The 27,838-nt window shown below is 33.6% G+C and overlaps 1 protein-coding gene across 5 annotated transcripts in view; it reads left to right on the forward strand.

Annotated features, from left to right (window-relative positions):
* LOC134256841 (zinc finger protein basonuclin-2-like) overlaps nucleotides 1-25,232 on the forward strand; it is a 45,374-nt gene extending 20,142 nt beyond the window's left edge. For 3 of the 5 annotated variants that reach the window (XM_062739507.1, XM_062739508.1, XM_062739506.1), the window contains 2 exons: nucleotides 16,674-16,912; nucleotides 20,299-25,232. In XM_062739507.1, the coding sequence (XP_062595491.1) occupies nucleotides 16,674-16,912; nucleotides 20,299-22,689 (2,630 nt within the window). In that variant the 3' untranslated portion in view covers nucleotides 22,690-25,232. Of the gene's footprint in view, nucleotides 1-7,470; nucleotides 7,662-12,376; nucleotides 12,565-16,673; nucleotides 16,913-20,298 lie in introns of those variants that run through there. The other 2 variants (XM_062739510.1, XM_062739509.1) reach the window with 2 other exon arrangements.
* Nucleotides 25,233-27,838: the final 2,606 nt, after the last annotated feature.

Consider the following 27,838-nt stretch of genomic DNA (forward strand, 5'->3'; position numbering starts at 1 on the left):
GCCAGTTATTTGTTGTGTCAGTCAAAAAAGAGAATTTCCAATTTAACAGGGAAAGGGATTTTTGTCAAAGTGTAAAGAGATGACGTTTTCAATGCCTGACAAAGGAACATTGACCAGCAATAGAGATGTCTGGTTTGCCAGTTATGCTAATAAAGTTGTGCAGATTAAGTGGCATATACATAGGCTTTTCAATAAGTAAAAACAGAAGATGTCTGCAGGCATTAAGTGTGCCGTTTATGACAATTTAGACCTGGTCCACCATGGGATAAAGAGTAACTCGGGCTAATTAGATTAACCAATCAGAGCTACATGATACACAGTCATCAAAGAATCTCCCGTCACTATTGGTGTCTGTCATGCAAAAAATGAAAAATTATCACAAAATTGGATGCGTCTCCTCCTTAATTAGGGTAAAGGAGGGGAACGACTCCAGCCTAAAGTGATGGAGAGCATAGTTTTTATGAGGATAGGTCCCTCATTGTTCTTTTTTAAAGCCGCAAAAAGTTAAAGGTTAAATGGATATCAGCTATAAAGTTGGTTAAACTAACCCGTCAAAGGCAGTGCCATTAGTGTGTTTTTCATTAAGTTTTACAAGTACCAGTAGCTTGATTCAAAGAGAAAATTTTGTGGCACAATCCTTTTGTCTTTTGAGTACTTGGATACGAAACTTTTAACATTCCTTGACATAGCTATAAAGGACCACTACTCCAGTGTAAAATTCATCATAATTTTTTAGGTCACCTGAGTCACTAAGATATGATCCATTACTATGTGTAGCTGACCATTGCTTTGTATCATTATATTAGTAACTTTTTGGACATGCAGCTTCAGCTTCTTCTCAGAATGCCCAAATTAATTCAATCAGTTTTAGTATGCAGTATCTTTGGATGAAGTGGACAAAAAATTTGAATTTCCTGATTATCAACCCATAGGGACAGAGGGGTATGTTTAAAACCATCAAAATTCATGCAGTCTTCAGAAGTTGTATATACTCAAGCCATAGAACAGTTAGCTAAAACATTCCCATGATAATGATCCCTCTACCAAAATTGTAAAATTAATGTCCCTTGGATCCATGATTCATAGACTGATTGTATGCTGTTTTATGTCCCATTCAAGAATTTTTCTTTCATATAGAGATGTCACCATATACTGCTGAAAGGCATCAAATTAAGTTAGACCTTTAATCTGCATTCAGGGCCAAAGAGCAATGAGGGATCTTTATCATACCAACACTTGTCATGACTTGGGTCTTGGTTTTTAAGCTCTCATCAAAAAAACCTGCAACTTTCACTTCAAAGTGCCAAGCACTAGGCAAAGGCACACCTGTGCTACCTATTTTTATCAACTTAGGTCAGTCAAAGTTTGGGTTGATGTAGATAAGATTTGATATGCTCATTTTGTGAAAAATTTTAATACAATATTACATATCTTTAAAAATCTTATTTCTTCTGTATCATTTAATAAGGTAGTAAACTGTAAAACTGTATACGTTGGAAGACAATAAGCTGAGCTGTTCATTTTATAAACATCTCTGAATCTCCTTGGCATCTAGGTGACAAGCTTTAAGAAAACCATGATAGTTATTCTTCTAAGGTGAATCAGAAAAATTGTGAAAGTGATCAGGTCAACTGCCCACTATTTTAGCAATTTTTTTTACATTGTAACATATTTTTCAAAAAGATTTGAAAGCAAAATATATTCAAATTAATTGTGTTATTTATCGAAACATTTTCTTATCAATACCAAAGATATTTAAAAATCATTACCAAAAACTTTATAAGTAAATTTTTGAGAAATTTTAAAGAAATGCAATATCAATATTGTTTGTTTTGCAAAACTGCTTAGAGAGGCAGGCCGGTGACTCACAGTCGAGACACATAGACATCTTGTTTTTTATATAAAGTAAGTTATTTAATGACAGGTTGATTTTTTTAAATGCAGTTTTACAATAAAGTTTATTTTGTAAATTAAATTTAACTATTTTTACCCACCCACCCCTTTCCAGTTCTCAACAGGCATAAGGAAAAAAAATTTTACATGAAGAATAACATATTCGTAAAATGTGAAAATTTTCATGGCCTGAATGTTACATTCAAAAGTAAATTAAATCAAAGGGAATGGACATTTATTAATGTTTCAAGTCTAAACAACGAACATGAAATACTGTTTTCCCACCCTAAATCACTCCTGTAGCTTATATCATATACAAATTAGTTTTGGAGACAACAATGTTACACTTATTAGCACTTCCTACATGTGTCTTGTAAGCAGAGGTGAATGGCAGTTCTTATGTCATCAATTAGAGAGTTCCATATTTTGCATATATAACTGTATAGTACGCTTGATGTATATGTAATAATTAACGCCTACCCATGAAGTAGACAGCAAATGCAGATGTTACTTAATGAGGTTAACATTACAAAACATCGTAGGTACCGAGACAGTTGACCTAAAAATTTCTTGCCAAATAAGGCAAACTATATAATTGAATCTTAATTAAGCAAACTGTGGAAAACATTTTTGATCAATAAAGATTGATTCAAAGATTTCTTTAACATTGCAAAAGTCAGTGAATGAAAATTAATTCTAGTATATTCTCAAAAATATAAATTAAAAAAAAAAAAAACTTTAAAATACTCTGAACTTTTATGTACCGTAAGATCTGAGAAATAGCCATGTTGATTTTCTTGTATATAACTTGTTGAATATAAACTTTTAAGATATTTCTTAATTTCATAATAATACCATATTAATATCTTCAACTAAGTAAAAAAAAAGATTGAAGATTAAACTGAGGATATTGAGTATAAAATCAACTGTAACATATATTCAGGTTTTTCTTTTTTCAAATAACATAACAAAGGACTTTATTCGGAATAACCAATATTTGCCCCCAAAATCAAACTTTGATGGAGTAATATTTAATTATGTTCTAAAACAGGGGGATACATGCTGACTTCAAAGCACTGAATATTTTCATGAGCAATGACGTCATATTTTTGAAATGATGTCAGGAAATTGAGGTAAATTTAAAATTTCCATGATTTTTACAAAAAAAAATGTAAATATTGCGTCGATATTTTGAGTAAAAATCACTGAGTGCAGGTCTGATCAGGCTCAATATTTTGATATAATGTGTAGGATGATAATATCAATTAAATATGCAAATACATGTATTGTTCTTCCTGAGCAAACCTGTGCTCTATAAATTCTATTGCTAAAATTGTTGGAATTTTGTCCATTTTGTCCTTTTTCTAAATAACAATGCAAAGTCCGACTAGTTTGTGACGTCATAAAAACAAAAAATGTCAATAAAATAGGTTGAAACTATAATATGTTTTGTTGATTTATATTTTTCATACAGTTTATACAATTCAACACATTTTAAGAATTTTTTAAAATTTGACTTTTATGGGGGCAAACATATGCGATATACCGAATATAGTTCTTTTGCAATAAATACTTCCAACACATTGTATTAAAGTTAAATTGTCCTTTTAAAAAAACTTTATCCATGTAATTTATAAACAACCAGTAAAAAAATGAATGCTAACCTATTTTTGGCAACCTAAATATGCTTGCAAATTAAGAAACAAAAATTGGATCATCGTGAAAATTATACCCTGTGTATTATTTGGTACAAGTTGGGACTTCTGCAATTCCGTTTCGACATATCCATGGTTTTCAAGATATCGCTGTTGAGGATATTGAGGTTGAAGTGTTTAAAGACTCTCCAAAAATATTAAAGCATTTAGTTGGTTTTCTTTCCTAACTTTTGTGGAAATTAAAGCATATTTTTTTTATGCGACTTTTGTGGTTATTTTGACAAAATGAAGTTACATTATTGCTTTTTTTTATTGAAGCAATATATACTGATGACATCTTTGTACATGCTGCTAAAAATCAAATCTTAGACTAGTGCAGGGTATCGTATGATTATTGAGTGGGTCTTGTTAGCTAGTATGATGAATCTTCTGAAGGCTGTCAGACCAGTGATAAGAGACAAATTTGAAATTGTCATAAAATCAGCCGACAGGGCTCTCAAATGACAGTAGATAATGTCATTCGGGAGAATGGTCACCCCCTGGAAAAATCAATCCGTGGGGAAAGTAATGGCCCAGGACAAACCAGAGAAGCAGCTAGCCCTATCTGAAGTGATGAGATCAGGTTTTGTTTTACCAAAACAGACAGAGAAACCCTATACATCATTTCCTCCACTCATCTCAATCCTGCGGTGATAAGAAGGGAAGGGGTCACAAAATTCCAGTGACACTGTATGTTGGTTTGCCGTGTATCTGTTAATCAGCTGTCCTAGAGTCAGCCTTCCAAGAACAGCGACATCACAGGGGTTCAGCCACACAAACCTTATCAAATGAAATTGGAGGCGTTTTTGGGGCTCTGTGTTTCATTTCACTTCTTTACGTTTGTCAATTTAATTTGATACAGATTTGATTTACAAGTTGTTTCATAATTAAAGTACATTGAGCATGCAGACATTTCGTTTTTACTGAAATCTTGAGCAATTTGCTTGTTATATTTGGAATTTGAAACTGAACAATCAGGAAAGTGTTGGTCTATATTGTTTCCATTCTAAAATTTGTTTTCGGAAAAAAGATAACATATTGTTATTTGAAAAATTATTATCATAATTTCATGGAAAGGTATGTGATGGCATTTGGTATGTCTATATATATACTTGAAGATGATTTCTTTTAAAGTTTTTTTTTTTTTTAAAAAGAGGTCATAAATTTTTTTAATATCAATTAATTAAATCCCAAAGTTCAGGTTTGTTTGATCAAGCTTGTTCAGTTGGGTTTCTCAGCCATTATACAACTTCATTGGGTGATTACAGGTTTTTTGTATCTCTTCAATTAAATAAGGCCCCCTTCATTGATTGTTCTGCGTACACCAGGACAATATAAAAGTGTAAGACTAGGGGACAATCTTAATTTGCTTTGTCATAAACAAGACACAAATGTAATTCTTATAGATTTTTCTCATTTGTTTGCCTTATTAAACAATGGGACACTGAAAAAGTTGCTGCAGAATGAAATTAGAAAACCCAATGAAGAATTATTGCTGAGTTTTTCATTTCACCCTGTGACAATTTGACGTCACTTGACAAAAAGCATTTCGGAGTCCTCTTGGTGTCTCTATGGCAGGGTTTATTTAATTTCCGTTGTTCAATAATACTAATTTTCACAAACAGAATGGGGGTCTTGAAAATTGTCTGTCAACATGATTTAACTTTCTAACTTAATTTTTAAACAGTCTTGAAAAAGTAGATGCTTGAACCTCATCCATTTGGTGTCTGAGGATACAAGAGAACTGAGGGTAATTTTGTTCCCAGGAAGGTCTGTCACATCTGGTTTTCAGCAGACATTAGAGGGTGTATCCAGCTGGGTTAATGACCCTGTCCCCTTCTGGGTTACACCAAGCAGAGAAATAAAAAAAAGTTTGTCAAAGCCTTTTCCTTGATGAGAAAGTTGTTTTGAATTACTATCACATGGCCTAGGGATTTGCCACTTGATCAAATCACCATCATTACACATATGCTTAACCAAGAACAAAGTTGGAGAGTTTGGTGACAATGGATTTTGTACAATTTTTTCATGACAAAAATATATATACATAATGAATTAACACTGGGAAATGAGAACTCAAAAACAAAAATCTCATTATCAAAATGTTTTAATACTTGTGCATTTATGGCTTAAGTTCTGGTCATCTAAAGGACAAGCTATCAAAATAGGTCAAAATGTCACATGTTTGATTTAAGCCAGGGCACAAAAAACTTGACTTGCATCAACAGTGAACTAAATCATATCTGGTATATGAGCTGTTTTCAGTTGGACAAAGATAAAGTGACCAAGTGGTTGACTCAAAAACAGCCCGCAGTGGGAAGTACTTGGGTTCTCAGCATGAGGGATCAGCCATGTCCCCCCAGACTGATGTCATGGGGGAACACAGCTGAGAAAGTTTGTCAACTCATGTGTGGCTCAACACAAAGAGACAGCTGATTGAGGTCTTATGACTTGTGGTTCCATCTAAATGAAAGTACTGCTACATGATAAAACAGATTGTCCATCTTAACTCTAGCTCCACATGGATAATAAAACTCAAAATTTGAATAGAAGGGGGTGAGGAGGGAGAGGGGCTTACTAAAAATTACATTTGTATGTATATACATGTATTTGTATTGTATAATATAAAATTATTACACAGAGCATGAATTTAAAGTTAAAAAATACCTGAACATTTATAAAGTCAATTAAGTAAGGACACAGATCTTTCTAAATTTCATTTAGTATTCTCATGTAGTCCTTAATTATTATAACAATAATAAACATCATAATGTATTATTAGTGAATCATTTAATAAGAAGTATAGGAGAGGCTTAACCCATTTTTGCAATACCAAAACAAAGAGACAAATATATTTACATCAAATTACATGAAGCCTGAAATAAACTCTTCACCTGGAATTATTGTTTTCATTGACAAGAAGGTAAAATTACATAAAGCATGAAATAAGATTCTTCACCTGTGTTCATTGACAAGAAGGCGAACTTGAAGTTGTTAATTAGTATCTATAATCACAGTAATTAACAGCCATAAGTCTTGTGAATTAGCAGACAGAATGGGGAGTGTGCCAGCACACTTCTCAGGATATGTCCAAAGGGCTTGTCAATTTGTGTGTATACCTATATCAGATGTACACTAAGTGTATCTATGCTGTGTGATTTTTGTGTGTATGTAAACAGAGTCAGAGAATAGTGACAGTAATCTGTAAAACAAACAATGTCACTCCTGTATGGTTCTGCCTGCTGAGAAAAAAGAGTTCTTGGCAGGTCCCACCTTACTTTTTCTTGAAGTATCAAAAAAGATGTTTGTGTCAGATACCACATGCTTGACGCTGATAAAATTATACAGTCCCTTAATGTAAGAAGTTGTGTCACACGAATCAAAATGTTCTTTGTTTTAAGGCTGCTGGAAGGTTCAGCTGTACATTTATGTGCAACTGCATGTTTGGAATTGATTCAACAGTGCAGCTTAAAGTCTAGCTGTCACCTCAAAGCTGAATATCTGACTTCTTAAGAACTCTTTTGATCCACCTTTAATTTTTTTATTTTAATTCTAAAGAATGCATAAAAAATTGTACTAGCCTTTTTGAAATAACATAATATTAAGTTTAAAAAAATTATGAAATTATAATTCAAAAAGAGTTGAATAATTAAATATAAATTTCTTAAAACTTATCTTGTTATATGCACGCACATAAACCATAAATATGAAATAAAGAAGCTTTTTACTGCCATATCTGTCACCATTTTGGAGTAAATGTGAAACAGGATCTGGGTGTCAAAGACTCGGCTCCAAGTTTCCCACCCTCTGATGAGAACCACATGGCCGCTGTAGATAGAGCCCTCTCTTTCTGGGGTAATCTAGACTTATTTGTCCAGAGATTACTAGATAAGGGGGACCTGGGGGTGACACTGTCAAGGCTTGGGAGCCCGTCACAGTGGGGGGACATTGTGTGCTTCTTCCAGCTCCCCATTCCCTGTGCAGTCACTCTCATTTCAGTAGCTGATGAAGTAGCAGAGCCATATGTTTTTATTTCACAGGCATTTTTCTTCTGTTTTCTTAGGAGACACTTTTGTAAGTACACAATTTTCAATCTCTCAATTTTTTCAGCATCTTTAATTTCGGTGATTTTGTATATCGAGACAAAGAATTTTGAGGTTTCAAGACACATTGTTTGAAAATTGAAAGACTATCATTGTAAATTTTATTTTACCAAAAACAAAAGTTTTTTGGAGGGATATTTTATGGTATTATTGAGTCTTATTAATGAGAATTGAATGGCCAAAATTAGGATATTGTATGGTTGTGGTGTATTATAATGCGACTGTTGGTTATTTATGTGAGAGTCCAGTGTCCCCCTTAGAGAGATTCTGATTGTCAATCTCTGTCACTGGCACTGCCTGCAGGACTTTGGGGACACTTGGACGGGAAACAGTACACTACGTATTTAACAAATTGTCACGCTGGTCGATATTTTAATCATTCAGCATCGTCCTCGTGGCTAGAGACTGTCAATATACATTGTACATAGTTGACATACATGTGACAACTATGACTATCGTGGGGCGAAACTTGAGGAATTCCAAAGACAATGCAAATTAAATCAAGGACAAACTTAAGCCATTTCATGGCAATCACAAAACCTACTGTTGCCTTGTTCTGTTGTTTCTGAAATATAATTTCATAGCAGATTTTTTTTTCATAATTTAAAAAAAAAATCTAGACAATTAATATGTATGACTGAAAGGTTAAAATGTCAGTGACTCTAAATGTAAAAAAAAAAGTCAATGACTCTTAATTCATAGTGAATTGTTAGTATATAAACATTTTTTTTAAGTGCATGCATTTTCTTTAATATGATGATTAATCTGTCATTTTCAATCTACTACAATTAAAATTGATGATGATTAAATGCAAAAGGAAACGTCAAAAATCCTATTCAAGCATTCCACTTATTTTTGTTTTACACTTAAACTTTTTCTTTTTTAAAACCTTTTTTTTTGGAAATGGTTTATTGAATTGTTTAAAAGGTTTAACCAGATAAGGGATATATAAGAATTCTTAGCCAAAATAGAGTATTAAATTGTGTTTATTTTAATTTATGATATATTGTTTAAGTATAAGCAATAATAATTGATGATGATTAGAAAGCTAAAAAAAAAAAAAAGGGATTGAAATGTGTTAAAAAAATAAACTTCTAGATTTACAGTTATATTTCATTCATGATTCTTGATGATTCTTGATTTATAAATATGAAAGAAAAACTTGAATTTGAAGATAGAGGGATTGAAAGGGGGGATGTTAATTTTTTTTAAATCTTGTAATTTTGAAGATGGTTACAGCATACAGTAAGAAGTAATCTTGTGGAACTTTATTGGTGAAATCAATGGAAAGAAGGCCCCCAAAAAGTTAATGAAATATTTAGAAATGAGATGAATAGACAAGAAAAATGTCTGATCCATTGCGACAAAAACCAATTGATGATGCTTGTGACGCATCTTGCTAATTTCGAAGCTGTAATTCCAACAAGTTTGTCAAAGATGTGTCACATGTTTGTTTGCAGAGCAGAAACTGCCAATTTCTGTGATGTCAATATGTCACGAGAGATGTGCCATACATCAAAAAAAGGTCAACATTTTAGACATTTCCACCAGTGCCTGATCAACACTTTGATTTTTTTCTTCACTCAATTTCGTTCTACTGATTCATTATTTTGCAGTACTATTTCTAGGATAACATTTTCCAAAATATGGTCCTGAGGTTTTCAATTATTTTTTCTTATTTCCCGTGTAAATTATACTCTGTCTTATATTTCTTTTTTTTCCTGTTTATATATGTCTTCTTCTAATATTCCGTCCACTTAAAAAGTTTTACATTTAAACATATTTAAGTAATTCAATGTAAAAAGGAGAGAAACTGTTCAGTAAATTAAAATCCTTTTGTGTAATATAAATAATCATAAACTAATAAAAATTAAGGTTCAAACCAACCTGCATTTTTAAAAAATGAAAAGCATTACTATTTCATATATTATTTTCAACTTTTATAAATTCATTGATAGAATTTATTCATGTCACTGATTTTTTTAAAAAATCAGTTGATAAATTATTTATAATTAAGAGAATTCTATGATCCCAAAAACTTGTGTGTTAATATGCATATGACATATATATAGACATTGCCTGGCTTTCCTGTTGACATCTTGTTCAGCATGACTTCCTCTCAAAGTTGGATGTTGCATGCTATGTGTGACAATTAATTAAAATTGCAATGGATCTATAATTAATTAGTGGTGCTATTCTTGATGTCATTTGCTGATACTATCCATTTTTAAAACCAAATCATTTTTGTTTTTTTTACAATATTGTCATTGGTTCAAAGCGTACATTACTTCAATGAAGGATTTTCTTTTCAGATATTGGGAAACCTAATGTAATTTGATATATCTAAAGTAAGAAACATTGGTTTCTTTGATCTCAAGTACATGCAAGAATCATTGTTTTAATTTCTTCTTTTTTTATTTGTTGACTTATTAGTTTATAAAGAAAAATTCTTCATACAAAAATCAGCCCCCTCTTTTCATTTCTTGACTAGATGCTTTGTGAGTTGCGGACGCCTGTCTTTTCCGTTCCTTCTGCGTAGACAGTGCAAACAGCAGCATTGGATGCTGACAGGCCCATTATGATAAAACGGAAAACACGCTATATAACTTTAAACGAGTCAAAATATCATTTGGTTACAAGTCAGCAATTTTATTGTTAATGACAGTAATTGGCAATATACCTATGATGGGAGGGCATTACAGAGATTTCCCTAACATTCAGAGAATGTAGATCAATTACATGCATTCACAACTTTCAATTTGCTAAGGACATTCCACAAATATTGCAACTTGTTTTTTGCTTAAAACATTAGGTGGTTCCCGCCATTGGTTTCTATTGTCATCACATGAATTTCATTTTTTTTTCATTCCAGATTTTTGATTATTATAAAAAAATAAAAACAGTTATCTCTTTTTACATATTTAATCACAACACACCTTTTCCTTATTTTTTTTTTATTTGACATGCCTAAGGTTATCATCATTGTGATGTGTTTTATCTGTTTTGGGATGGAATTTTTGCTTGTGTATGGAAACTGACAAATGCAGCTGACTAGGACCATCAGATTTCAATGCTTCCGCTTGCTCTAAATTGAGCTGGGTGTCCTTTCTCCTCATGTGTTGGATTTTTTTTGGTTTTTTTGCAAAAATTCATGCAAGTGAATCCTATTGTCTATCTCAGAAATTTTTTTATTTAAAAAATCTCTCTTGACATTGGAAAAATGAATTATGAAGGAAAACAGCTGCAGTGTGTGGTATCTGTAACAGTAGGAGATTCAATGTGATCTTGGAAGCACAGAGGTGTGCGCCTGCTACTGTTCCTGATAGTCATGTGACATTTCCCAGTCTGCCGTTCTGTGTCTGTGATAAGCCACCAGATGGCGTACCTCTTGGAACTTTGGAACAGGCACGGTGTCATACATTTTATCATGTGTGCATGGCAGCCCTTCACTTTAATGAAATTCTGATTCCGGCTCCTTGTTGAAGTTTTTTGTTTCAATTTAGATAGATATAATTTCCCATGACTGTGTCTGAATCTTGTCATTAAAGACATGGGAGAATGCATGATAGAGATCACTTAATGGGGGCATCTGGCCATTATGAAATGGCTACACAACAATCAAAGAAACCATTTTGAAAGTTTTTCATTCATAATTTTCCATGAGAGTGTTTCATTTATCTGAGAGTTGCCATGTGTGAAAGAGAAATGTCATATTTTTAGAAAAAATACCTTTCTGAAAAGCTATATCAGTTGTAGTTTTGCATATGCACAGCAATATATGATAATTAACCACTATAGCAAAAGAAGCACATGGTATGCTTTTATTATACAGAATGTTTAACAATGGCCACATCCCATTCTGTCTTTTGACAAAGGTTACTGGCAAAATTACAGAGAATTTTTACCATCTGTAAACTGTGATTACTAAACCCTACTTGGGGCCATATGTCGCTGGTTTCCGCCTCGCTGTGATATACGTATTGAAGGCAGGCCTTTAAATATATAAATCACATGTCCATAAGACACTCATAACAAGACAAAAAAGCAGTTCCATGTGTCTCCTGGAGCCGACTGGTAATAGCCTAAACAAAGCAAAGATGCTTCCACTCTGCTTTGACCAAACTGTGGCTGAGATGATGCTGGCCATGTTTATTTAGAGGCGAGAGTGCTGTCCAAGTCCTCGTCTAGATTCTTTGAAAAAATCCAAAACACAGACACATGCAATTACCATGAAATGTGCAAAATCTGTGTCTAACCTGCCAGCAGTCAAAAGTTATTAAGGTATTGATAGCCTGATGATGACCAATAAGGGTACATAAGAAGTTTCTTACTTTAATTTAGGGTCAGATTCTGTTCAATTATTCGCAGAATCAATCTATTTTTAGTTTGATCTCTGATTACAGTTCTACTTTTTTTCATAGAAAAATATATTCTGAATATTTTTTTTTCAATTTGATAAATCATACCAACAAAGGAATAGCAATTTGATGTTGTCATTCATATATGTCATCAAAATTGAATGCGTAGCTGAGTTTAACCAGCTATAAATTCATGATATTGCTCTATGTTTTTAACTTTGGAAGTTTCAAGATGTCAAATATCTGCAAAGTCAATGTACATGTGCCCTGTCGAACCTGAGCAGAAGCCCCTGGTAATTACGTCTCTGGCACACGCTCAGAAGTCAACAGGAAGTAGTAAGCGATAGATAAGTGTTTATGGTTTTGCCATCTCTGTCATGGTAAAATGAAAGAGTTTGATAGTAGCAGATTTTGTAAACGTCCTATTCCTCGGCTTCAAGACAGGTTTGTTTGGAGATTGGTGATGGATTAAAGGTTTTGCATCAAGCAGAGACCAGCAGTTTTTGGAGATCACAGGTTGTTCACCTTTAGTCATTAAAACTTTTATTATATATATCATTATCTCTCTCTCTTACTGTTCTAAAGATCAGAATGCATACTGATACTTATATAGGATCACCAGCAAATACTGATAAAAAAATTTGAATATAAAATTTTTAAACACTGATAAGCATATCTTATACTCTAAATGTTGACATTAAAATTCAACTATGGATTGAATTCAAATTAATGGCTGTATAATAATTGCTCTGCTTCTGCACTGTGAGTTGATACAGAAGAAAATAAACCCTTCCAGAGGTCATAAATGCCTCCAGTAAAATGTCCTGATATATAGAACACGCTTTGACAATTCTTTCTCATTTAAGGCTTGAAAAAGATTCCCCAATGATGGACTAATCACTGTTTTTAAGGGGACATTTTCTGTAGTGTCGTATATTACAGTAGGTCTGGGAAGAGGTAATGTGTTTCTGAGATTTTCGTTGGCAATGATTTCATTCTGTCACTGTCTCCAAGACTCCTGATTACAGGTTCTGTCGATTCCATAGATTTTGGTTTTAATTGCATGGACTGTCACATTGAAATATACCCATTTAGTACGAAGTATGTGTTTCCTAATATAGCTTTGAGTTGGACATCAATTTAGTGACCCTATCTGACCAGTTTATAAGAACTAACCAAAAATAAAATAGGAGGCATATGTTGAAGAATTTATCAATCACTTGAATGTAAAGTAAGATATATATAATTATCACAAACATGCTTGTCATGAATTTTGATTTTGTTTGAGTGGAGTGGCTAATACAGCTTATTTAGCCCTTGCTGTATCTTGTCTTGCTGAAAAACTTCCTCAAAAAAGAAAACATGCTAGAGTTTCGGCTTTATCAGTGACAGGGGTAACCCAGCCTCATGTTGGGGAATGACCAGTAACCCAGGACAGACATAAGATGCTGGTTATCTCAGGGAATGTCTTTCAGGGAAGATAGCACAGTGTTTACTGATCTACATGCTGAGGGCTCATCCTTACTGGATTCTGGGTCAAGTTACAGGTCTATACCTCAGATAGAACACACTTTATCTGTCAAGATAGTTCAGAAATGGGTTCCAGATGGGGTAGTCATTACTGAGGGGACAGTCTTGTGGTAAGAGTAATGGGGGAATAAATACTCATTGTTGCTGTATTATTTCTTCAATGGAGATTTATTGTTTTAGTTTATTTATTCTTTTGACTTTTGATATTTGTCACAGATAGTGTTCATATCATAAAAATTTTGTGCTTTATTACAAGTTTCAAATGGTAAATATTAAAGCATTCATCCTGAGATAAGTTCCCCCCATGGTAACCCCTGTTTGATGATCCCTGTCGCTTTCCTGTGTTTCATCTCTACCAGAAGGTAATTACACCTGCCTGGTACAGATATGACAGTCTGAATGCTGTGTCTAATCTACTAGTGGATGTCACTGAAGCAGAAGACACCTACCATATTTGGTCACATGATGTGGTCATATGACACATGCATGGTCACATGACAAGCTTGTGTGATGACACAGCTGGGAATTGAGTTTGGAATCAATTAGAGACAGACCCTGTGTGCTTTACTTACTTCACACCCAGAACTGTTGCTGATAGATTAAAGATAGATAAACCAGAAAATTGGTTAATGAACAGAGGGAGATAGATTTTCTGGGGGTCAGCAGTGGGGGGCTCTGTGTCTTTTTGTTTGATGATTTCAGAGTCGTATTGATGGAATGCAGTCAATGGTGCAGGCATCAGCTGTCCTACCTCCAATCTCTGGAAGACAAAAATCAGCTGCCAACTTAAGCATTTCTTATTTACATTGTTAGGAGAGTCTTGTCCAGGATGGTAAATAATGAGAAATTCCTGTAGAATGTCTCTAAATATTTTGGAGGTGCCACAGGTTTTGAAATATTAAGGCAGGTACATGAGTGCTTCATCGTTTCCTGATCTATAGTGAGATATGTCTGAAAATATTTTCCTCCATATGTTATTCCTACATTTAAATTTTTCCCCCTAATTTAAACTGGTCATTTTGAACTATTGGTTAAAGAAAAGTTGTTTGATATTTATGGCCTAAAATAGGATTATAGTTATATAGATATTAAGTTTTCTCTCAATAAGTGAGAGCAAAATAATAAGATATTAAGAGAAACAGTTTTGAAAATTTGGGAGCTGGGGTATTGTTTCAGATTGATTGTAAAGGGGAAGCAAGTGGGGTCTTACTTGAACTTTTTTTATTACTGGTTTTGTTGTAGAAATTTGACTCCTGACAAATTGTGTTGAAATGATGATCAATCTCCTTGCCAATGTCATCTAAGCAATAAATGGCCATTTAGAGTTAATCAGCAGAGTCCCTCATCTGGGTCCTTTGTATATTATTGGACATCCTACAGTGGATGTAAACCAATACAAATTGTCTATGACAAACAACTGAAATGGAAGACGTTTATCTTCAAAGTCGTTATTCAATTGTGTGTGTCCCCAAGATTGTCATCAATTTAGCTTTTATTGGAAAGCAGTAATTTCTGGTAATAAACAAGAGTTGATATGTTCCAGATGCTTTGTGACAAAACTCAGCCAAAATTAATACTCACTCAAGCAACAGGGGATAATGGACTTGTGTGTGTCTCCATTTGTTTTTATTGTTTCATCTATGATAATTGAAAGGAAATGCAATAAAGAAATTGGGACTTTTTCATTTTTTTTCTCCTTTGAAAATAGATTTTTATATATACTATGATGTGATAGTAATTTTGAAATAATAATGTTTAAGCATAAAAAATAAAATGGTGTAAAAGAAAAAGTGATTAGAAAGGATTGTTAGAAATAATGCAACTTGAAAATAAAGTACATTTACATTGTAGGAGAAAACAAGCCTCTCATGCAAAAATAAAATTTTATAAGAACATTTAGATTATCTCTGGTATGTCATTGCGAGTTTGGGGAGGAAAAAGACATGCAAGCTACTTTATAAATGTACAGCAATAATGAGCATTGGTAATGGATGATGGGTTCTAATCAGCCATCCATTATTATGAACTGTCATTTGGTCAGAAATAGGATGGAACATTATTAGGAGCTGGGAGACAGTAAGATGATGTCAATTTCCTTAGCTGAACCACTGATACCAGCAGTCAGAGTGTCACTTGGACCATAACTGCTGCAAGTTTGTGTCAATATATTTATATAGAGTACATGCATGTCCTTCGTTATTTGTCAACCAAGTCCTAAAATAAACTATTTTTTTCCTACTTGGATTGTGGAATGTTGGTGCGTCATCGGCCTGATTCTTTCTTGTGATAAGGACACAATTACATCACTTCCTCTAATGACAGACGATTCTTTGAAATATGGGACAAGACAAAGGACCTGAATTTATGAACCTGATCAAACTCTGGAATTCCATATACTTGAGGCTTCTCCCAGTTGTCAGCGGTGAAGGGCTGGTTGGTTTAAAAAGAGAAATATTAATACAGAGACTTGAATCTGTGGTATATAGCAGTAGGTAACAGGTGTTGATGGCAGTGATCAGTAAATCAGCTTGGCTGCTGCTGACTGGAACATCCTCGCTTATCAAACATCCTACTTTACTCTATCTGTCATCCTCGCCACTTCTTCCTTTGTCCTGTGTTTTTTAAGTGTGCATCAGACGCATCTCGAGTGTGACTGAGTTTGTCTTGATTTTGGAAACACGTATAGACAAGGTTCCCCGCTGACTTGTTCTGTACATTTGTCATCATTTCGTAATTTGATGTAAACCTAAAATCTGGTTTCCGGAGACTTGAGATTAATATTTAAGATCTTCAAAGAACTTTTTTATGTAGATTAAAGCTGATGTGTCGCATTTTGGTGCCTAGCACAATGATTATATTTCAGTGCATTCATGTCACTTATAAATGCTTCATTTAAAATATGAAATACAGATATATTTGTAATCAACTAGTAATTTAAGTCCAAAATTAATTCAAAATAATTAACTGTATCATGTAAGCTTTCATTTCAGAATTACTAAAAAAGAATTAAATGCACTTAATGTTTGACTTGTATTAAAGTTTCTGATTGTTGAATTTTTAAAATATATATAATAGTTGTGTCTTTTCTTTGACAGCTCTAGACAAGCTTGGTCACAGACACATTTTTAACCTCGGGATGTCGGTAGAAGTGGTGCAGCCTAACATCGTGTTTGACATTGCCAGTCTGATGCTGTATGGGACTCAGGCCACGCCCATCAGACTGAAGATTCTCCTGGATCGACTCTTCAGTGTTCTACAACATGAGGAGGTGCTGCAGGTCCTACAGGGGTTCGGATGGACCTATGAGGACTACGCCAGGGGCTACATTCTCCAGGTAAATAATTTTATGAAGCAATCAAAAGTACCCAAAACCCTGCTAGAACTTCAGGTCCTCAGAAGGTCATAGTTATCTCCAGATGTCTTAATTTTAGAACAAAATATTGGAATTTATTTAATATTGAATTATGATTTTTCATGAGGCAAGAATCACAATTGAATTATACAAATGCTAGCAATTTATTCACAGTGCTTTAATATCACTAGACAATATGTAATCTGGTCTATTTCACTCATTGGCATGGAAGTTTTACTGAACATGTGACATCCCTATTATTTTTTTATGAGTACACAATTTTTTGATTTCAATTGAGATCAAGTTTGTCAGTTGGAGTTAAATTGGAAAATTTTCTTCCTAGGTTTAATCTGATGAAAAGTTCTTCTCTCTGATCAGATTTTTAACAATGTGGCAAATCGTTTTTGTAGCATCCTAAAGCCATAAACCGGCACACATGTCTCAGTGGTGATTTTTACTTCAAACACAAAATCCTCTCTTGGCAAGTCATCAAAGTTTCTGAAGACAGATAGAGGCAAATTGAAATGGGAGGTTTTGTCAAATGTGCTTTTTCTTAAACATTCCATTATACCTTGTATTTGGTTGTATGGTTTTAATGTCATAACATGATTTTCACATTAAGACAAACTTTAGAGCACATTTACTTCTGGTGTATATATATAAGGAACATGTGTGTTTCTTTTCCAAGGTAATTACTGTACACAGGGGGACATGATATTTAGGAAGACCCCTGTACAGATAACTCAAATGCTATGCATTATTTACGCCACTTTGTAAATCACAGCCATTTTACATAAAAGCCTGTGGGAAGCCTGATTAGTTATTAGACACAATTGCTCGTTACTGCAAGTTATTTCAAAATTGCCTAAAAAACATTCTGACTTTGAAGAAGTCTTTGTAGATTTGCTTAGACAGAACCTTTCCCTTTCCAGAATAGTTGCCTACAGGTTTTTAATTGCAGGGACTGTTCGGAATGTGACAAATAGAATTTTCAAATTATCTTGTCATTAACAATTCTGCTATTTGATGAATATATACTTAACATTTTTGCTCCCATTCCATCACAGAAGAAAAATACTAATTTGTTCCTCTTCACTTATTCTAAAGTTAAAATGGCTTAGTTGTGATAAATGACAAAGACAAAAAATTTAAATAAATACATAAATTAAAAGGAAATTGAATGGGGGGAAACTTTGATATTAAAATGTATTTCCAAATTGAAAAGATAAAATTTCTTGATTAGAAATCTGTTGTTTATTTGCTGTTTGTTTCACAGAGAAAACATACAGGTTACAGCAGCAATCTGATTTTTGTTTTGGACAAGATAGAACATGTAGAAGTAGATATGTTAGATAGAGGGAGATTTTCCTCTAATATCACATCATATAGAGACACTCTCTTGTAACCCTACCGTGTAAACAGGTTTCATATGACGTGGGTATAGAGCTCAATACAAACATGATATATAAACAGTATGGGGCCTCTATCTTTTTGATTTTAGACAGGATTTGACGTCAATTTTAAGCATTTAGAAGAGCAGACTTGGTTTATTATCTTCACTGTCGACTGGAAGCTTTTTTTATTGATGGCATATTAAAGTCCTTAATATCAAAAGTTCTGTCCTGATCAAAGTCCTATAGATACTGGCTATGCCAGTGAAATCTTCTGTTTGATAAACACCTGATCGCTCTTGTTCCTCTGGTTCTGGAGATGGGGGATATTTTCTCTGATCGAAATGTCAAATGTCTTAAACTCTAGATTTAACTTTCTTATTGAAAAGATTTTTTTCTTCACATTTTGGTTTTTATTTAGTTCATCTACATCATGAAGTTTTTCTTATAGACTGAGGCCCATCACCTTAAAAATAATTTCTTATGTATTTCTGTATGGACATTATGCAGATGTATTAAGTTATATTTTTGATTTTATAATTATACAAGATGCATGTACATGCAAGATTTTTTTTTTAAATAAATAATTTTCCTTGTTAAAGGTCAGTGATCAAGGTATACTACCAAGGTTTTTTAAGGACGTATCATTATTTAGAAATTAGGTAGAAGCACAAATATTGTGAAGTTGCATATTTAAGCTTAGAGGAAGAGAAATATCTCTGTTGATTTCAATGTCAAAGATCATAAAAACTGTTAGAGCAATAGAATTAGTGAAACATTCTTTATTAAATTATGTTTGTATTACCTAATAAATAACTTGTAATCAAGGTCTATTAATAGATATTTTTTTTTTTTTAAATAAACATTTTTTTAAAGTTAAAACGACTGTTATATTTTACACATAAAAAGTCAGAAGAAAATGTTTGAACCATATATTTATTAATTTAAACTGTAGAAAATCTTCACAATCAAAGTAATATACTGGTAGCCATTGCTCCAAATGAGTCTTTTCTTTTGTCTATATGGTATATATAGCAGATGCCTTTAAACAATGAGAGATTGGCAGGTTGTCTTTGAATTCTTTCAGTTTCCATAAAATAAATTTCCAATTTGCATATAAAATTTGCTTATATAAATTTTTTGCCTTAAAACCAGTATAGGGGAAAAATGCATAGACAAAACATTCAGTGGGGACATGTTTCTGTAAGACAACATAGAGAGGGAGCAGCATTTTAGGTTTCAGTCTGACGATAATGTCCTTTTTGTATCAGCCTTTCTTATACCCCTGATACTCTTTGGTGTCTTGTTGGTAGAATTGCTGTTTTATTGTGTCCGAGAAAGAGCAATGGTGTCCAAATTATTACGATATGTATGGCCCTTATGAGACTTTTCCGTTGACTAGCAAGTTAATAAGGTCTGACTTGTAAACTAATAAGGATGGTTGTGTTCCGAGTTTTACGAGGGACTTGGGTGCTTCTTTTATTTGTAGCTTATACAAGTTTTTAATACAGTCCTGTTTTTATTGTCATTTTTGGGATATGGTTGACATAAAAATAGATAAGAAGTGTTATGGACATGCAAGGGAAATGAAAGCTAGACAAAGCAATGTGTCAGGAAGTAAGTCCGGGTGTCAGAAATGATGGCGGCGTGAACAGGGTCAGGGGCCTCTATTTATAGACAGTACACTGTCACAACTAGGAATTTCCACTTCCTCAAAATTCAATTTTTGCAAATTTTTTACACAAGAGAGTGATTATTTACACTACATTACAAACTCTTTGTCCTACTTTTAATAGTTTTTTGTGCTTTTTATTGTAAGACCCTCATTTCAAAGAAGGGTATAAGATTGTGTATTAATTTATCATAAAATTGAAGATAAGTAGATTTTAAAAATTCATTCGAATGAATTTTTTTTTAAAAAATAGAAGTTTTTGAATTATTCTGACGGAATGATATACAATCATTTCTCTTTTTTAGGACTCCAGTGGGCAGGTATTGGATAAGTGGGCTATTGCTTCTCGAGAGGAAGAACATGTCATTCTACAACAGTTTCTACGATTTGGAGAAACAAAATCAATTGCCCAGGAAATCATATTACAAGACAGCAAGGACCAACAAGAGCTGCTCTTCAAAGCGGGCAACCGCTCAGACTCTGAGATTAAAAAATTCATTGAACGAAACAATCACTCCATGCAAAACTATATGAGATCTCTTGATTCACGACATTTGTTTGGATCCCGGATTCCCTTTGTCCCTATTGATGGGCGTCTGTTGTCACCAGCATCTCTATCCAACTTCTCACCTCCTTCTTCAAGAGAGTTGAGACCTCCTGTTGTCACTGCTGGATTGACATCCTCTAGTCCAAGTTCAGGATCACCACTAGGGAGACTACAGACCATGCAGCCATTCGACTTCCGCCGAGACCAGGGAAGTCCTGCACTTAGTCCAGTTATCCCAGACAAACAATCGGGATCATCACCCAGCCTAAGCCCTAAAAATCTCAGCTCTACTCCTCCTTCTTCTCAGCCTGTGACTCCCCCATTTACTCCAGTAAAAGGACTGGAGAATCAGGACCATTCTCCTCTGTCCTTGACAAAAATCCCCATGACTCTGCCAATTCTTCCACCAAAAGACAATCAAGGGGTCAGTGCAATAGACTACTCCACAGCAAAGGACTCACCTGTCTCACCTAATTCAATCTTCTCAGACAGAAAGCTCAAGCATATCAGAAAATCAAATAATCCTGTCAAACGACAATGGAATCCCTCGCCTGGTTTTGGAAGCACATTCATTGGACCGAATGGAAAGAAACGTGTATTGTGCACAGCTTGTAACAAAACTTTCTGTGACAAGGGAGCCCTGAAAATTCACTACAGTGCAGTTCATTTAAAAGAAATGCACAGATGCACTGTGGATGGATGCAACATGATGTTCAGCTCTCGAAGAAGCCGAAACAGACATAGCGCAAACCCAAATCCCAAACTACACATGCCCCAGAAGCGAGTCAAAATGTCGGACAGCAACTCCTTGAATGATGACTCTGACAAATCACTGGCATGTAGTCCCCCACCTACAATGGTCATCCCTCCTACCTTGGGACCACAAGGAACAATTCCACCAATTGATGGAAAAGACATCCATCCAGCCAGTCAGGCAGCTTTCTATGCAGAACTAAATGCACACTTATCAATGTTTCCTACACCAGAAAAACGATACAAACTTTTTCACAATGATGAAGGTCCAAAGGATTTTAGCATGTTGAATAACAGGGACTCAAAACTGGAGTCGGATGGAGAGAGTCTGTCTGACAAAGAGGATCGACAGAAAATGGTATCACCCACTCAAAGAGCAAGCAGGCGAAAAAACAATATTCCCACTCGATACAAACAACCAGCAGAAAACTTCTCTGATGACAATTCAGATGAAAAAGACTCACCAAAAGAAGGTATTGATGAAGGAAAGTACTATCACAGAAGAAGCAAGATTGCCGAGTCTGTGGAAAATGAGAGATCGTCTAGTCCACAATCACAGAGATACTACCTCAATCTTTCCCTAGCAGACGGAGATCATTCAGACAAAAGAGAGGGAAATGATGCCAGTCCTTCACGCAGGGACTTTCCCAAAATTGTGTCCCTCTTATCCAAGTCTCCTGGCTATGATTCCCAGGAAGCCTTAGATTTCTCCAAGCCAAAGAAAAAAGTGGAAGAGGAATCAGAAATGGAGATTGACTTTAATACATCTGAGTCTAAAGAGTCCTTCTCTGAAAAATCAGATGAAGAATCTTCTACACAGAATAACAAGGAGGAGTTCCATGTATGTGACAGGTGTGACAAAAGCTTCTCCAATGATGCCTCCCTGCAATACCACATCAAGACCATGCATAAGAGTAGCAAAACCACCAAGTCTGACTTCAGCAATCGCAAAAGAAGGGCATCTAGAACAGAAGAGGAAAATGATGGTAGTGATGAAGAGAGAGAAAACAAAAGCATGAGAAAGGAAGATGAAGAAAATCACTATCCAATCAAATGTAATGGCACACAGAGTAATGGGAATGGGCTCTTACAGGAAGAAGAGGAGGATGATGGGAAGGGAGAGGAGGAAGAAGACAGAGATAGTGGGACTGAGCTGAACGAGATTTGTCTGGAGGAGAACGAGATATCTGTCAACTGCCATATCTGTGACTCCAAGTTTAAGGACAATTTAGCTCTCAAAGAACATTTTGAAGTGAACCATCCAAAAGAAATGTTTAATTGTACAGTCAAAGGGTGCGAAAAAATCTTCTCCACGCGAAAAAGCCGAAACAGGCACAGTCAAAACGACAATTTACATCGACATTTGTGTTCTGAGAAACAGAACGGAATAGTCTGAATCTCACTAGGAAACTTACTTATTGCTCTAGTGCTTTATTTATTCACTCATTGTTTTGTTAAAATATTTTGTAAATGATTTAACTTATTACAACTCACAAGCCAGCAAATTAAAAACACACATTAGAGAACTTACTGCTCAAAATAATGGAGGTATATAAGCTATGACTGTGTTGCACATTTTCATATCCTAAGAACATTTCTTTTAAAGGTTTATAAAAACAAATTGACTTTCTCTGTTACTGACCTTATTATAATTAATGAGAAAATACAGTGTGTTTCAGTTTATGAACCCATTATATGTCTATGCAAGCTAACTAAGGAGTTAAAAATAAAAACACATTCATTTAAGTCCATTCAATCAGTCATATATGCTTGGATGTTCACATAGTCAGTATTATTTACACACAGTTACATGCAATATATGTTTTCTAGATGTCTCAGTGTTGTGCATAATGTTGTGAATTTTTTTTTTGTTTAAATAAATCTCAGGTAAAATTGCACTCATGTAACTTCTAGTGATTAGCCGTGGTATGTTCATGTTAATGGAAAACCTTGTTAATTTGTTCTCTGTTGCAATACGAGAGTCCATCCATGTAATAATTGTAAGGAAAAAAACAAAAACAAAAATATATTTTACAAGGTTTTCATATGTTGTAACTGCATGCATCATACATGTATTATGTTTTTCTGTAGAAAGGGAAATAATCCAAAATCATGTCTCATAGTTTACATTTCTTTTTCAGTTTTTTTCACCAATATTATTGCAATGCTTGTAATGAAGTATTTTTGTAGTAATTTAATGGAAATGATATATATTAAACTACAATCCCTGATCACTTATCGGATGCAATATGTGTACAGGTCATATGACTTAGTAAATCTGTGTCAGTTGTGTGCTTGATTAATTATCACCTCCAACTTCTACATGGTGTGTATTGATTGTGGTGCACATTTTTTTTTTACTCAGTAGATAACAAAGTATAGGTTATAACTGAAAAAAAATAATGAAATAAATCTTTTTGAATCATTTTGCTATTTTATATCCAAGAACAACAATACAAGTACAGTGTTTTCCCTAAGAACCAGTTATAGTAAAACTCGGTTATAACGAAGTCACTGGGACCCATGAAATTACTTTGCTATATTGGTAATTTGTTATATCTGTATAAGGAATTCGTTAAATTTGTGTATTTTTGGATCCAAGAGAACTTCACTATATCTGTGTTCGTACTAAACGAGTTTTACTGTACCGGCAAAATTGACCGCTTCAATCAACAAAAATGCCGCTTTGAAATGAAAGAATACAATATGTAAATTTAATTGTTGTAAGGTTCACAGAGATTTGTCATAAACATCAACCTCTAGTCTGTTACAATTGATCTTTAACCCTTTATTTTGAAATAAAGGGAAAACACTGCAAGTCTAGTGGCTACTTTGAAAATTTGATATTCTTTAACTCTATCTGGCATTGTCAAAATTGTTGTTTATATGTTCCATGTTGATTTTTCTAGCAGTACATTACAATGGAGATGTTTTATGCCTAGTGAATTTTTGTAGACTTACAATTAACACTTAGTATTATGTTATTTTTTATTATCAATATTATGCACTTTTGAACAATATTATGCAAATATTTGTTTTTGTTATGACAAATATCTAGTCGATTTTATATATTATTTGAGCACATTTTATATTGATTTTGTCAATGAATGTTCAAGTCCTGCCAATTCAGAGTTGCCAAAACCTGTATATTGTTTTTCACACTTAGCTAGTCTAGACTGTGATATTTCTGCTGACAGTAACCTATATTCACCTGATAGTAACTTATATCCACCTCAGTCCTACTCAAGAACTTAACCCAGATTCAAGTGGAATTCAGACAAATCCTCTGCCCTAGATCCACAATTTAAAGATCTCTGTTCAGAATTATATATTATATATGTAATATATGTAATTCAAGATCTAATTGAAATCCATTATTGTTATGTATTATTAGGTATTCTTTATCACCTGGTTGAAACATTGAAACACAAATCAATTTGAATTGATCAGTAAAGTGGAACCTAAATATTATAACTTGTAGGTGTGTTGTCAGATTTCATCAAAATGTCTTGACATTTTTAATATGTCAGTAGGAAAAATGTCATCATTGATAAGAACTGGTTCATCACCATGATTTTGCTTTAACTTAATTGTACTTACAAATTGGAGTGTACTAATAATAATGATCTATATGTATTATATTTATATATTGGTCTCCAATTGTAATAACACATTGGAAAACTTTCATCATCAGATCTAGAGATACTGTGTGTTAGAAAGTCACTTTTGCCTCATATTGGGTTGTATTTTTTTTTAATAGGGCACCATACCAGATGTTTTTTTTCCAGTCATAAATAGTTTTCACTGTTCAGTATTGGATAGATGTGTTATATGTGCAATAGGCGAAATACAATGAATTCGTTATCATTTTATGCATAATTTATACAGACCACTTTTTGTAACAGTATTAGGTTTAGAATAAAGTTCTTGTATACACGACTAATGTTAATTTTTACTTTAAATCATTCTTAAATTTCAGTTGGGGAATTTTATGATTTGATTTGTGATTGTGATCCACACTTGAACAGTTTTGGTGTCATATACCAAATATGAAGTCTCTATATCTCATGGTTTAAAAGTTATGGAGAAAGTTCGAAAAGCTATTTTTAGCATATAGGTCACAGTCAAGGTCACAAGGCCATTGACCTTGATGTCATTTGCAAGAGCTTCATTAGCGGAGTATGCATACCAAATATGAAGTCTCTATCTCTCATTGTTCAAAAGTTATAGCGAAAGTTCGAAAAAAGCTATTTTTAGCATATAGGTCACAGTCAAGGTCATTGACCTTGGTGTCATTTGCAAGAACTTTATTGGTGGAGTATGCATACCAAATATGAAATCTCTATCTCTCATGGTTCAAAAGTAATGGCGAAGGTTAAATTTGACAACAGACAGACAAACAAACAGACAGGACAAAAACAATTTACGCCTCTGATCTATCGATCCCGGCGCATAAAAATGAAATTTAATATGGGAACTATAATCTAGAAAATTTTCAGCTATATATGGCGTATCTGAGCTAAAAAAAAAAAATAAATTGGTTTTTGTTTTAAATCACGGATATTTATGAAACTCGATTGATTTAGATTGTGTAATTGACAGTAAAGCCCTATCTTAATATAAAGTAACAAAACAAATAGAAAGATCTTCCTAATTTTATGTTTATTACATACTTAGTAATAAAATACAGCAACATTAATTTGAGAAGAAAATAAGTAAATATTTACCAAAAATATACATACGATTTGGGTTTGAAATGCACTCGAAATATAATCTATTATGTGTATTTGTAAATAAGATAACCTTATTTTCAAAAAGTTAAAATTAAGAGAATATGAACCTACCAAAAATTGTTTATGATCACAAGTACTGTTTTTGTGGTTTAATTTACACGTCTGTTTATGGACTGATATGCAGTAAAATGCAAAAAACCTGTATTTATTACTAAGTGTGTAAATAGAAAGATCTTCCTAATTTTAGTTAGTTCTTACCAAAAATATACCTGAAATAAACGAGATACAGTCTATTGAAGACATGTACATGTACGTAGTTACACGTCTGTTTTACTCCATGTCGAGATAATGAAGTTTACCTGTATATCACTTTAAGTGATCAATGTGTGTTCGATTTGTTAAACTCTGCACTCACCCAGAGCACGGACTGACAATACTGGTGAGTTGGTTTTGCTTTCTCATATTTCTACTTAGCTACAAAACTGTAGCTCTCTGCTTGAGAAATTTTGGACAGATAAAGCATTACCATTAATTGCTTTATCTGTCCGAATTATCTCAAGCAGAGAGCTACAGTTTTGCAGCTAATTTCTATTCTGAATTCTCTGGATTATAATCTTGTCTGGATTATAATCTTGATCTTTTTTTTTTAATAATACACTACAAAATTTCTTCTTTTCTAAGTGTGAAAGTGTTAGGATGTGTTAAACAAACGTATCCCGAAATTCGTAGTTGTTTCCAAATAATTTTTTATTACATGTATATATTATGAAATGCTATAGCAATATGTAAGTCCTGATAATATACAGATACAGGTATGTCATTCTATTCAACGATGAAACTGGATTCCCGGTTTGGTTCTCAGTTGTTTTATAACCAAAAACAAAACATGCGACAAGCTGATCGCTACAAGATTTCCCTACAAGGTGGTCTACAAAGATCTTGATCCAGGGTGCGTGAGGAGTCTGACGTATTTGATCGATGTATTAAAATTTAGAAACTACATGTATACTTTTTTATTCCATCCCCTCCCTTTAAATTTTCATTTTCTAATGAAATGAAATCGATCAAGTTTAAGGAAATATTCAACGTATATTAGGTCAAAATAAAAAATACCTTTGTTTCCCCTAACGCGACCGACCCATTAAATCGCACCGACTGAAAAGATTTTTTTAAATAAGATGATTCAAATTTTTTTTATTGTTAACCAAGTTTAATAAAATTCAATTTTATCAAAATCAATTTTTATCAGAACGGCCGGCATTGTTCTACTGTGATTTTCAATCTTTTGTTGGAAACAAAATGGCGCCCAGATGTGATATTACAGAGAATTAGTTCTTCATGATACAATGGTGACGTCTCAATCTTATGCCTTTATCTAATTAGAATTCTTCACTCTTGAAACAATTCGATAATAAAATTTACCATGACTTATTAAGAGTGTTTCGGAGGTGTCTTGGCGTTTCCATTTCAGTGAATAAATTTTCGAAAGGAACGTTAAACAACAAACAAACAAACAAACCTGTCTGTTGAATTTAGGGTACGTAATACATGGTAAGACCTGTCTCATGAGTAGATGAGAGGCCCACCTTGTGAACACATCATTCAATTTCACTGCATTTTATTTAATTTGAATTTTGATCTAATAACCAGTTCATCTATGTTGTTATGTTTACTGAATGTATATGCCATTATGGAACCAAAGGAGATCTAAATACAGAGTGTATGTATGCATATTAATCCTGATAAATATAATTCAGATGTCCTTTCTTCATTCCTTTATTTATGGGTAAAACTTCGTGACTATGAAATTGT

Source organism: Saccostrea cucullata, unplaced genomic scaffold (genome assembly GCF_032062105.1).
Source record: "Saccostrea cucullata isolate Sc308-1 unplaced genomic scaffold, CSIRO_AGI_Scuc_v1 ctg8, whole genome shotgun sequence".
Taxonomy (NCBI): Eukaryota; Metazoa; Mollusca; class Bivalvia; order Ostreida; family Ostreidae; genus Saccostrea; species Saccostrea cuccullata.